Source organism: Haliotis rufescens, unplaced genomic scaffold (assembly GCF_023055435.1).
Source record: "Haliotis rufescens isolate VD_foot unplaced genomic scaffold, xgHalRufe1.0.p SCAF_1, whole genome shotgun sequence".
Lineage (NCBI taxonomy): Eukaryota > Metazoa > Mollusca > Gastropoda > Lepetellida > Haliotidae > Haliotis > Haliotis rufescens.
Genome location: NW_025963779.1, coordinates 90,358,506 through 90,373,178, shown reverse-complemented (window position 1 = coordinate 90,373,178; position 14,673 = coordinate 90,358,506). Strand labels below are relative to the sequence as shown.

Genomic DNA, 14,673 nt, shown 5'->3' with positions numbered 1-14,673 from the left:
GACGGCTGTTTGTAAATAACAGAGTCTGGACCAGACAATCCAGTGATTGATATCATGAGCATCGATCTACGCAATTTGGGATACGATGTCATGCATCAACCAAGTCAGCGAGCCTGGCCACCCGATCCCGTTAGTCGCCTCATAATTCTTGCACGCCGAAGGAACGCAACTTGCTTCGCCTCAGATGTCTGGGCCACCACTGCCCTAATATGGTGGGGAGACAACGTACAGCTAGTTTGTTTTTATTTGTTGAAAATTGAAGGAACTGCTGTTAAATTTGATCATGTCTATTTGGCCATCACTCATCCCTGCAACAGTTTGTAAGCTGTACCTGGGTACACTAAAGTGGTTCAATGAAGACCGGGGTAAGAAATAATTTGTAACCACATGACCCCTACCATGTTTTAAATGTTGTAAATTTATGTAGAAACAAGCAAATCTATTGATTTTCAAGGATTTTAAATTTGTTTAAACCAAATCATATTTTAAAAAGTAAAACCACATTCTGTATGCTGACTAAGCACCAGTTAATTTTTGTTATATAATACTGCTAACTTACACAATGGTGTAGTAAACACAATGTCGGAATTGTCGCATGTTAATTTGGAAATTCAAACAGTTGCCCCTATTAAATTTTTAGTTATATAAGTTTATTAGTTTTAAACATTGTTTATAAGCACGGTGTAGGTGTTGAAACGGTGTGCAATAATTTCACATTTGCCTGTCATTTTTCGGCTTGGCACAATTTAATCACTCTCTAGATGTCACGTGAACTCTTTCCACCAGGGAAGACAAGTCTCTCCACCCGGGAAGACAACTCTCTCCACCCGGGAAGACAACTCTCTCCACCAGGGAAGACAACTCTCTCCACCATGGCAGACAACTCTTTCCCACCAGGGCAGACCACTTTCTCCATCAGGGCAGACAACTCTTCCCACCAGGGCAGACGAGTCTCTCCACCTGGGCAGACCACACGTCACGAGCGAACGCTTTAACCACTAGGCCAATCCACCGCCCCTTTGAAAGAATCAAAGAAATGGAAATTCGGTCTGCATTGTTTATACTACAGATTCTATGACGAAATAAACAATGTTTGCATAATGTCTACCACTGTTAAGAAATGAAAGAAAAAGTTCATTAGGAAACAACTGCAGAATGTGATCAGCCCAATCTTTAGATCTATCCCGAGAGATATTATCCCAACCATATCTCTGTATACAACGCAGCGGTTTACTTCCATCCTTGTCACAAAGGTCATCATCGACTTGACAAGTGCTCAAATACCTGCCGTCCATAGGGTCTGACACAGTTCCCTTACACATCACGGTTTAGGTGTCAGCTGGACGATGATAGTACCCACGACAAATGGTAGAATGCTTAAAGGATTCGTGATGATCTTGGATATGGGTATCTTCTTAAACCATACGGTAAAAGGGTCTTTGACAAACAATAACTGCATCTGTTTCATAAAATAATGATGTCTTTGACAACGATGTTATAAGCAGTTTGTGACTACATACAACTACCGTCGATTATATATAGCTTCTGTCTATTCTAAGACTACCCGTCTAACATATAACTGCCTCTTATAAACTGCCGAGCAAAAGAAAGTTTACACGTGAAAATTGAATGTGACCAAAATATTACAAACGTTATCCAAAACGTTACTAGGCAGAAAACCTATGATTGTTGGTTCGAATCCCGGTTCGCCCCGATTGTTTCTAGGTTTGTCAGCACGATACCCGTGCTCGTGGGGTTCACCAGAGTGGTAAACATCAGAGACCTGCATCACTTCGGGCTTCCCTCCACATTAAGCTGACATGCATTGTATAACAGGAATACAGTTCAAGCCGGCGTTAAACCAAACTCACTACTATCTATTCCATTTAACTACTGCCTATTCCACACATCTACTGACTATTCCACACAGCTACTGACTATTCCACACAGCTACTGACTATTCCACACATCTACTGTCTATTCCACACAACTACAGTCTATTCCACACAGCTACTGACTATTCCACACATCTACTGTCTATTCCACACAACTACAGTCTATTCCACATAGCTGCCCATTTCATACATCTAATGTCTATTCCACACAACTACAGTCTATTCCACACAGCTGCCCATTTCATACATCTACTGTCTATTCCACACATCTACTGTCTATTCCACACAACTACAGTCTATTCCAAACAGCTGCCCATTTCATACATCTAATGTCTATTCCACACATCTTATGTCTATTCTACACAGCTACTGTCTATTCCACCCAGCGACTGTCTATTCCACACTGCTACTGTCTATTCCACACAGCTGCCTATTCCATACATCTACTGCATATTCCACACACATACTGTCTATTCCACACTGCTACTGACTATTCCACGCAGCTACTGTCTATTCCACACTGCTACTGTCTATTCCACACTGCTACTGTCTATTCCACACTGCTACTGTCTATTCCACTCTGCTACTGTCTATTCCACACTGCTACTGACTATTCCACCCAGCGACTGTCTATTCCACACTGCTACTGTCTATTCCACCCAGCGACTGACTATTCCACACTGCTACTGTCTATTCCACCCAGCGACTGTCTATTCCACACTGCTACTGTCTATTCCACACAGCTGCCTATTCCATACATCTACTGCATATTCCACACACATACTGTCTATTCCACACTGCTACTGACTATTCCACGCAGCTACTGTCTATTCCACACTGCTACTGTCTATTCCACACTGCTACTGACTATTCCACCCAGCGACTGTCTATTCCACACTGCTACTGTCTATTCCACACAGCTGCCTATTCCATACATCTACTGCATATTCCACACACATACTGTCTATTCCACACTGCTACTGTCTATTCCACACGTCTACTGTCTATTCCATACATCTATTGTCTATTCCACACAACTACTGTCTATTCCACACAACTACTGTCTGTTCCACACTTCTACTGTCTATTCCACACATCTACGGTATATACTACACAGCCACTGTCTATTTCACACAGCTGCCTATTCCACACATATACTGTCTATTCCACACACATACTGTCTATTCCACACAACTACTGTCTGTTCCACACTTCTACTGTCTATTCCACACATCTACGGTATATACTACACAGCCACTGTCTATTTCACACAGCTGCGTATTCCACACATATACTGTCTATTCCACACACATACTGTCTATTCCACACAACTACTGTCTGTTCCACACTTCTACTGTCTATTCCACACATCTACGGTATATACTACACAGCCACTGTCTATTTCACACAGCTGCCTATTCCACACATATACTGTCTATTCCACACACATACTGTCTATTCCACACAACTACTGTCTGTTCCACACTTCTACTGTCTATTCCACACATCTACGGTATATACTACACAGCCACTGTCTATTTCACACAGCTGCCTATTCCACACATATACTGTCTATTCCACACACATACTGTCTATTCCACACAACTACTGTCTGTTCCACACTTCTACTGTCTATTCCACACATCTACGGTATATACTACACAGCCACTGTCTATTTCACACAGCTGCCTATTCCACACATATACTGTCTATTCCACACACATACTGTCTATTCCACACAACTACTGTCTGTTCCACACTTCTACTGTCTATTCCACACATCTACGGTATATACTACACAGCCACTGTCTATTTCACACAGCTGCCTATTTCATACATATACTGTCTATTCCACACACATACTGTCTATTCCACACATCTACGGTATATACTACACAACCACTGTCTATTTCACACAGCTGCCTATTCCATACATCTACTGTCTATTCCACACTGCTACTGTCTATTCCAAACTTCTACTGTCTATTCCACACTTCTTCTGTATATTTCACACAGCGACTGTCTATTTCGCACAGCTGCCTTTTCCACACATCTACTGTCTATTCCACACATCTACTGTCTATTCCACACATCTACTGTCTATTCCACAAACTAATGTCTATTCCACACAACTGATGTCTATTCCACACAAGTACTGTCTATTCCACACTTCTACTGTCTATTCCACACATCTACTGTATATTCAACACAGCTACTGTCTATTTCACACAGTTGCCTATTCCGCACATCTACTGCCTATTCCACACATATACTGTCTATTCCACACACATACTGTCTATTCCACACAACTACTGTCTGTTCCACACTTCTACTGTCTATTCCACACATCTACGGTATATACTACACAACCACTGTCTATTTCACACAGCTGCCTATTCCATACATCTACTGTCTATTCCACACTGCTACTGTCTATTCCAAACTTCTACTGTCTATTCCACACTTCTTCTGTATATTTCACACAGCGACTGTCTATTTCGCACAGCTGCCTATTCCACACATCTACTGTCTATTCCACACATCTACTGTCTATTCCACACATCTACTGTCTATTCCACAAACTAATGTCTATTCCACACAACTGATGTCTATTCCACACAAGTACTGTCTATTCCACACTTCTACTGTCTATTCCACACATCTACTGTATATTCAACACAGCTACTGTCTATTTCACACAGTTGCCTATTCCGCACATCTACTGTCTATTCCACACATCTACTGTATATTCCACACATCTACTGTCTATTCCACACAGCTACTGTCTATTTCACTCAGCTACTGTCTATTCCACACATATACTGTCTATTCTTCACTGCTGCCTATTCCATACATCTACTATCTATTCCACACAACTACAGTCCATTCCACACTTTTACTGTCTATTCCACACATCTACTGTATATTCCACACAACTACTGTCTGTTCAACACAGCTGCCTATTCCATACATCTACTGTCTATTCCACACATCTACTGTCTATTCCATACATCTACTGTCTATTCCACACATCTACTGTCTATTCCATAAATCTACTGCGTATTCCATACAGCTACTGTCTATTCCACACAACTACTGTCTATTACACACATATACTGTCTATTCCATACATCTACTGTCTATTCAACACTTCTACTGTCTATTCAACACATCTACTGCATTTTCCACACAGCGACTGTCTATTCCACACAGCTGCCTATTCCATACATCTACTGTCTATTCCACACAGCTACTGTCTATTCCACACTGCTGCTGTCTATTCCACACATCTACTGTCTATTCCATAAATATACTGTCTATTCCACACATCTACTGTCTATTCCATAAATCTACTGCGTATTCCATACAGCTAGTGTCTATTCCACACAACTACTGTCTATTCCACACATCTACTGTCTATTCTATACATCTACTGTCTATTCCACACATCTACTGTCATTCCACACATCTACTGTCTATTCCACACATCTACTGTCTATTCCACAAACTACTGTCATTTACACACAGCTGCCTATTCCACACATCTACTGTATATTCCACACAGCCACTGTCTATTCCACACAGCTGCCTATTCCATACATCTACTGTCTATTTCACACTGTTACTGTCTATTCCCCACTGCTACTGTCTATTCCACATATCTACTGTCTATTCCACACATCTACTGCTTATTCCATACAGCTACTGTCTATTCCAGACGTCTACTGTCTATTCCACACATCTACTGTCTATTCCACACACCTACTGTCTATTCCAAGCTTCTACTGTCTATTCCACACTTCTACTGTATATTTCACACTGCGACTGTCTATTTCTCACAGCTGCCTATTCCACACATCTACTGTCTATTCCACACACCTACTGTCTATTCCACACACCTACTGTCTATTTCACACATCTACTGTATATTCCTCACAGCCACTGTCTATTTCACACAGCTGCCTATTCCACACACATACTGTCTATTCCACACACATACTGTCTATTTCACACATCTACTGTATATTCCCCACAGCCACTGTCTATTTCACACAGCTGCCTATTCCATACATCTACTGTCTATTTCACACTGTTACTGTCTATTCCACACTGCTACTGTTTATTCCCCACTGCTACTGTCTATTCTACACATCTTCTCTCTATTCCACACATCTACTGTCTATCCCACACTACTGTATATTCCACACTGCTACTGTCTATTCCACACAGCGACTGTCTGTTCCACACATCTACTGCCTATTCCACACAACTGTGTATTCTATATGAAACAGAACCGACTACATCTTGTAGCTCGCGAGCATGTGTATCATGTCCTGGGGGAAGCTTTTAACTATAAGCTGATATCTAATTCTTTAATATGATTCTCGGTGAAATTATGTCTGTACATATCAACTTACAGCCCACTTTAACACTCACATTGATCACCTCGGCTACACCGCTACAAACAAACCCAGAGAAACGAACACAAAAAATCCATCGGCTGGGGAGCACGTCATAAATTGAAAGCCGGGCTTGAGAGCTCAAATTTCCAAAATTGTTTAAAAAACACAATTTCAATTGCTAGCACATGGAGCGTGTGTTGAGGGGGCAGTTCGCACCCACTGGCGTACCGGCAAGACGTATATCTAGCTCGGGATCTGGTTGTCTACATGTAGAAAATATGAAGGCCAGTTTTTATCTATATGTAACACGCCGTCCGTCACGGAGAAAGGTGTTTCCTATTTATTGTGAAAATAAACTCGCGCTGTACTGAGTCTCAACAATCAAACAAGATGATTTGAATATTCTACACAGTCAGTTTAACGTTAATCCTGTGTGATGGTTTTGTAAAAGCAAGCTTCTGCACGCAGTGTTAGATACATTTGTGTAAACGTTTCTATTTGTGTAAATACTTCACTTGCGCGGTATTATAAGGCATTAGCACAATTAAACGGACGCTGCTACAGTTATCTCCATGTGGAAGTATGTTGTATACGGTGTGGGCAATGGGGTTTAACTTCGCGTTCAAGATTGTTTCACGTATGGAGCGACGTGCATAAACGTGTGAATGTGGCTTGTACTCGTCAAGACTTATAGCGGAATACAGTGCTAGCCCAGTGAGATGCCACGCGACAGTTAAACATGGATACCCGAACATGTTTGCAATATTACAGATATACCACGTCAGCTTTCAGTTAGCAGCATCACAGGTGAATAACGGTAACGAACACTGGCAGTATCTACGACTGTGTTAGTACACACCCCTTCAAAATAGGAGGGACGGTCGGGTAGCCTAGTGGTTAAAGCGTTCCCTCGTCAAGCCGAAGACCCGGGTTCGATTCCCGACATGGGTACAATGAGTGAAGCCCATTTCTGTTGTCCCTCGCCGTGATATTGCTGGAATATTGCTAAAAGCGGCGTGAAACCATACTCACTCAAAATACAGGCTGAGACAGCAATAGGAGACAGCACCCCTTCAACATAGGACCGTTCCTACCCCTACCATCAATTGTACACACCCCTTCAACACAGGACCGTTCCTACCTCAACCATCTATCGTACACACCCCTTCAACATAGGACCGTTCCTACCCCTACTATCAATAGTACGCACCCCTTCAACACAGGACCGTTCCTACCCCTACCATCAATAGTACACACCCCTTCAACATAGGACCGTTCCTACCCCTACTATCAATAGTACACACCCCTTCAACATAGGACCGTTCCTACCCCTACTATCAATAGTACGCACCCCTTCAACACAGGACCGTTCCTACCCCTACCATCAATAGTACACACCCCTTCAACATAGGACCGTTCCTACCCCTACTATCAATAGTACACACCCCTTCAACATAGGACCGTTCCTACCCCTACTATCAATTGTACACACCCCTTCAACATAGGACCGTTCCTACCCCTACTATCAATAGTACACACCCCTTCAACACAGGACCGTTCCTACCCCTACTATCAATAGTACACACCCCTTCAACACAGGACCGTTCCTACCCCTACCACCAATAGTACACACCCCTTCAACACAGGATCGTTCCTACCCCTACCACCAATAGTACACACCCCTTCAACACAGGACCGTTCCTACCCCTACTATCAATTGCACACACCCCTTCAACATAGGACCGTCCCTACCTCTACCACCAATAGTACCCACCCCTTCAACACAGGACCGTTCCTACCCCTACTATCAATTGTACACACCCCTTCAACATAGGACCGTCCCTACCTCTACCACAAATAGTACACACCCCTTCAACACAGGACCGGTCCTACCCCTACTATCAATTGTACACACCCCTTCAACATAGGACCGTCCCTACCTCTACCACCAATAGTACCCACCCCTTCAACATAGGACCGTTCCTACCCCTACCACCAATAGTACACACCCCTTCAACACAGGACCGTTCCTACCCCTACCACCAATAGTACCCATCCCTTCAACACAGGACCGTTCCTACCCCTACCACCAATAGTACACACCCCTTCAACATAGGACCGTTCCTACCCCTGCCACCAAGAGTAAAACACCCCTTCAACACAGGATCGTTCCTACCCCTGCCACCAACAGTACCCATCCCTTCAACACAGGACCGTTCCTACCCCTACCACCAATAGTACACACCCCTTCAACACAGGACCGTTCCTACCCCTACCACCAATAGTACACACCCCTTCAACACAGGACCGTTCCTACCCCTACCACCAATAGTACACATCCCTTCAACATAGGACCGTTCCTACCCCTACCACCAATAGTACACACCCCTTCAACACAGGACCGTTCCTACCCCTACCACCAATAGTACACACCCCTTCAACACAGGATCGTTCCTACCCCTACCACCAATAGTACACACCCCTTCAACACAGGATCGTTCCTACCCCTACCACCAATAGTACACACCACTTCAACACAGGACCGTTCCTACCCCTACCACCAATAGTACACACCACTTCAACATAGGACCGTTCCTAACTCAACCATCTATTGTACACACCCCTTCAACATAGGACCGTTCCTACCCCTGCCACCAAGAGTAAAACACCCCTTCAACATAGGACCGTTCCTACCCCTGCCACCAACAGTACCCACCCCTTTAACATAGGACCGTTCCTACCCCTGCCACCAACAGTACCCACCCCTTCAACATAGGACCGTTCCTACCCCTGCCACCAATAGTACACACCACTTCAACATAGGACCGTTCCTACCCCTGCCACCAAGAATACCCACCCCTTCAACATAGGACCGTTCCTACCCCTGCCACCAATAGTACCCACCCCTTCAACATAGGACCGTTCCTACCCCTGCCACCAAGAGTAAAACACCCCTTCAACACAGGATCGTTCCTACCCCTGCCACCAACAGTACCCATCCCTTCAACATAGGACCGTTCCTACCCCTGCCACCAACAGTACCCACCCCTTTAACATAGGACCGTTCCTACCCCTGCCACCAACAGTACCCACCCCTTTAACATAGGACCGTTCCTACCCCTGCCACCAACAGTACCCACCCCTTCAACATAGGACCGTTCCTACCCCTGCCACCAATAGTACACACCCCTTCAACATAGGACCGTTCCTACCCCTGCCACCAATAGTACCCACCCCTTCAACATAGGACCGTTCCTACCCCTGCCATCAAGAGTACCCACCCCTTCAACATAGGACCGTTCCTACCCCTGCCATCAAGAGTACCCACCCCTTCAACATAGGACCGTTCCTACCCCTGCCACCAATAGTACCCACCCCTTCAACATAGGACCGTTCCTACCCCTGCCATCAAGAGTACCCACCCCTTCAACATAGGACCGTTCCTACCCCTGCCACCAAGAGTACCCACCCCTTCAACATAGGACCGTTCCTACCCCTGCCATCAAGAGTACCCACCCCTTCAACATAGGACCGTTCCTACCCCTGCCACCAAGAGTACCCACCCCTTCAACATAGGACCGTTCCTACCCCTGCCACCAAGAGTACCCACCCCTTCAACATAGGACCGTTCCTACCCCTGCCACCAACAGTACCCACCTGTATATCAAACGATCGTTCTCTTATTATCTGCAAGTGTTAGCTATAGTGCCCACCCGTATATCACATAGTGCGGTGAAATAGGGATTAACGTCGCGTGCATGTCAGCCGTGACCCACAAAGCTACACTGACGTGTACATGGATAATAGTAAGTTGAAACCATTTGGCTTCAAGCGAGATGCTAGATAAAGTAAGGTGTCTGAACGCATGTTCAATTATGTAGTTTTAACCTCTTTATGCAACATGCATCACAACAGTTACTGTTTGCTGCGTGTGTATGAGGGATTTAACACCTTCTGAACAAGTTTGGAATGGAAATAAGGTCATCTTTAGGAAATCCTTCAGATAAAAAATAATTGGAGTAATTTCACACTGGGTAACGGATATGCTGTTGAATATATAAACAAATAAACTGCAATACCGGTTGTGTTCGAATTCGTGTTCAAACTCATTTCAATCATAATACACATAACAGTGAGTGAGTATGGTTTTACGCCGCTTTTAGCAATATTCCAGCAATATTGCGGCGGTGGACACCAGAAATGGGCTTCACACATTGTGCCCATGTGGAGAATCGCACCCGGGTGGTCAGCGTGACGAGCGAACGCTTTAACCACTAGGCTACCCCAGCCCTAACAAACATGCGATTACAAATAGAAGTAAAAACCATGGTCGACTGCCTGCATCGGCCGAACTGTCATGTACCAAGGACCATACTGTACGTGCTGTAGCCATCTCGCGTGTTGTGAGACTTACTGTAGGGGTTGATATACACCTGTCGTGACCCAGGCAACAAGGGAATACACCTCATATACCACATCACACAGGAGGCTATTCCTTGTCCTTTATTTCATGAAATCGACATACAAACATGTAATCACTAGCATTTTTATTTCAAAATAAACTACAACATATTTTGCACCTGAAAACGGCCGTCATATAAATCTATTGAGCACCGATCACACGCTATACGCTGTGTGGGGGAAGTTACTATGGGCATCACTGATGATTGACAGCATTGTACATGGCAATAACATGGCATGCATAGCTGATCCACCGCCTTCCTTGATGGAAGCGGATAATAATGGAATTTGCATATTTATATTACAGGCTCAAACACGAAAGGCTCCAACCTGACGAATTTACGAACATCCTATGCTGCACTATATACACACTACATGGATGAGAAGATCTTCCTTGCGAAGTAGAAAGTGAGAGGCAAATCCGATCTGCCAAGGTATAGTGCATGCATACATGCATGCTTATCACCTCTAAACACGCACCTGCCAAGGAGAAGTGCATGTATGCATGCTTGTCACCTGAATAGCACGTACCTGCCTAGGTTTAGTGCATGCATGTTCGTCACTTGTAAAACACGCACCTGCCTAGGTAGAATGCATGTATGCATGCTTGTCACCAGTCTATTAAATAATGTCTAATGTTGAACTACAAAAACCATATATTCAGTCAATAAAAGCAGTCAATTCGAAAAGTGAAAAAAAACTGCACTAAAAATTTAAAAATCTAAGCTACACCTAGCGAGTCTGTGGTCATCGGGTTATCCGCCGGTCACAAGTTGTCCCCAGCTAGGCCAGTGGTCAGTGTGTGGCCGGCCGCCTCTAGTTGTAGCCCTGCCAGGCGTAGGAGGACACCACCCCCATGCCGATGTAGATGGACTTCTGCACGCGCCGGTCCGAGTCGGGGATCCTGTCCACGTCCGTCTTGGACACTCGCTTGATCTGCGGAGACAAAGTGAGTGAGTATAATTTTACGCCGCTTTTAGAAATATTCCAGCAATATCACGGCGGGGGACACAAGAAATGGGCTTCACACATTGTACTCATGTGGGGAATCTAACGAAAAGGCTACCTCCCCACCCTGCAATCACGGGAGAGATACTTAGATGATGCTAAGAAATATGCTTAAACAATCAATGGGCTTCACACGTTGTACCCATGTGGGGAATCGAACCCGGGACCTCGGCGTGGTGGAGACAAAGGGTGAGGGGTGAGGCAGAGAGAGGGAGCATAAGTGGAGATTAGCTTTAGAGTGGAATAAAACGCCGCTTTTAGCAATATTCCAGGTTCTAAATGGCGGAGAACACCAATGTTGAACCAAGAATCGAAACTGGGATCGGCGTTAGGAGCGAACACTTGCACCACTGTGCCACCCAGTGCCGAGCTATCAAAATGGCGGGGAAAACACAAACCGGAGGTGAAGGTCAAACAGAGTCTTGGCATGTCAATAACTTCTTCAATCGACAACTTGGAAGTTGAATAAGTAGCTTAAACGATCAACATGACGACAATCAACCAAGGCGTTCATTGGTATAACCTGTTTTACAGTTAATATGAGGAAGTATTACGCAGAGGCAACGTTCCTGTAAAAATACCAAACTACTTACAAGACCGGTACATAGTGAGCTGGACTTTTATGAGTATATCGTCAAAACGGAAATTTGTTTTAATGGGGTCGCGTTGGGGTGTCTCGATGTGTCAGTGAAAAGGTAATTCAGTCTCTGGTTTATTACATATAGATGAAGATTCCCACAACGTTATCAAGTTGAATTGATAACGTTGTAAGAATCTACATCGACACGCTGCTTTATGCAATAGACCAGAAGCTGTTATCCATAAAGTTGTACATTTTTTAACTGACTCACAGACTTCAAGAATGCCAATCTTTGCTCTCTGAAATTCCTTCATCGTGCTCCAAACACACTCACCATTTCATCAACTTCTGCTTGAGACATCTTCTTATTGAAGCGCTCATAGGCTCTGTCATCGGAGCTTGGTACAGTATTTAGGCGGTTTACAGTCTGGGCTATCTCGTATTTTGTCAGCTTCTGGTAGCCAAGACCAAATTCTGGCTTCAGGATAGTGCCCCATTTCTGTTTGGAGCTCTTGGGTCGAACCGAGGAGCGCAGCGAGCTCATCTTCCGTATGTGTGTAAGAGTTGTCTCCCTTCAACTGCAAAATACGAACTCATTCAAACGCGATCGATAATATTAATACAGACCTAATACCTTTTTAGGGATATGATCGTTTTCATTTTTCAACATTTATTTCATCCTACAAACTATGATTAATTTAGTCACACACAATTCATCTTCCAAGGAAATGAGAGTGGAAGAACATTCAATGAATTGAAATACAATGCAGAATGTTCTCGAGAAAAAACAAAAATGTTTTGAATGAATTCTTCTGAAAACACATTTCTGCAGTTTCCCCCAAATTGTTTTTCACCCATACAATATTAACTGTTGAAACCCCTCGGCGTTAAACAAGAAACAAAACCAAAACTTGACGGTTGATCACATACGTTGAGCATATATGCGTTCAATATGTGTGTACACTTAATGAGTTTAAGTACTTTATTTGTTTGAAAATATAACATTATTTAACTCGAGAGCAATACCACTTTATGCAAGAACTACTTGCAGTCCGTCTCTCTGACAGCTCTGATCTGTAGAAATGTAGAACACTTACTTTAGATATCATATCGTGGCCTGATAAAGTTGACCTTTAAGCCGTTACGTTCTCTAAGCCAGTTTGTCTTATATTCGTCACTATTTTTGGATCTTTATTGTCCGAAAAACGGTATGTATTCAAGACACCCTATCTCTTTGTTGTCTTTACCACGCTCTCTCAACAAGAACATCTAATTGTTGTACGATACTCTGCATTGACACGTACAAGAGTGAATGAGTTGGGTTAAACGCCGCTTTTAACAATATTCCAGCAATATCACGGCGGAGGACACCAGAAATGGGCTTCACACATTGTACCCATGTCGGGAATCGAACCCGGGTCTTCAGCGTGACGAGCGAACGCTTCAACCACTAGGCTACCCGACCGCCCCGACACGTAGAAAACATTATCCGAATGTCTCACTCACTGTGTAGCATCATAAACGGGAGCTGTACTGTATTTTGTCGAGTAACTTTCAACACTGAACTGTTTCACATAACTCCTTCAGAAGAAGACGTGTTTTATCATACGAAAACATCATTAATAAGCCAGGGTAACAGGGTGAGTGAGTGAGAATTGCTTTATTCCACTTTCAGCAATATTCCAACACTATGACGACGGGGGCACAAGAACAGATCCCATACCGTGTACCCATATAGGGAATCGAATTTAAGAGTTTATGTACTCATAATCATTATAATTACATAAATCAAACGTGTGTGTATTTTCGGAAAACGAGAAAACACTGCATATCAGCATATTCAATACACGTCACAAATCGCAAGAGAATTTTATCACAAATCTAGCTTTCTGTAACCATATAAACTCACCAGTTCAATGAATAAGTCCCGCTGTGTCGTCGTTGGTCAAGACATCCTCGTCTCTGGCCACGTAGAAGCACAGCGTCTCAACAACCTCCGTCGTTTCAGGGACAACCCCAAAACACAAGCCCGTCACCCAATCAACATGCCAATCTCACTCCCAGATCAAAAAGTCAAAAACCTTACAGTCTCGCCAAGATATCAACTACCGTATACATACATATAAAAGTTCAAACAGAGAGAGCTGCTATCATATACGAGGATGACTTAAGGGTCACGTTTGACTGTGATACAACCAGCGAATTTTAAATGCTTAAATTTCTTTATGGAATTCCTCAAGATACCCGTGAATTAGACTTCGGGAACGTAGAGGACTCCGGCAACGAGTACGGTAGCTGTGATGAGGTAGCCCTGTAGATGCGATCG

At 43.8% G+C, this 14,673-nt stretch overlaps 1 protein-coding gene across 1 annotated transcript; it reads right to left on the bottom strand.

Annotated features, from left to right (window-relative positions):
- Window positions 1-10,785: 10,785 nt before the first annotated feature.
- On the bottom strand, window positions 10,786-14,428 carry LOC124134253. The gene is made up of 3 exons (XM_046498977.2): window positions 14,257-14,428; window positions 12,682-12,925; window positions 10,786-11,695 (listed from the first exon to the last, which is right to left on the bottom strand). The coding sequence occupies exons 2-3, from the start codon at window positions 12,889-12,891 to the stop codon at window positions 11,576-11,578; spliced, it is 330 nt and encodes a 109-aa protein (XP_046354933.1). The 5' UTR covers window positions 12,892-12,925; window positions 14,257-14,428; the 3' UTR covers window positions 10,786-11,575.
- Between the last annotated feature and the right edge of the window lie 245 nt (window positions 14,429-14,673).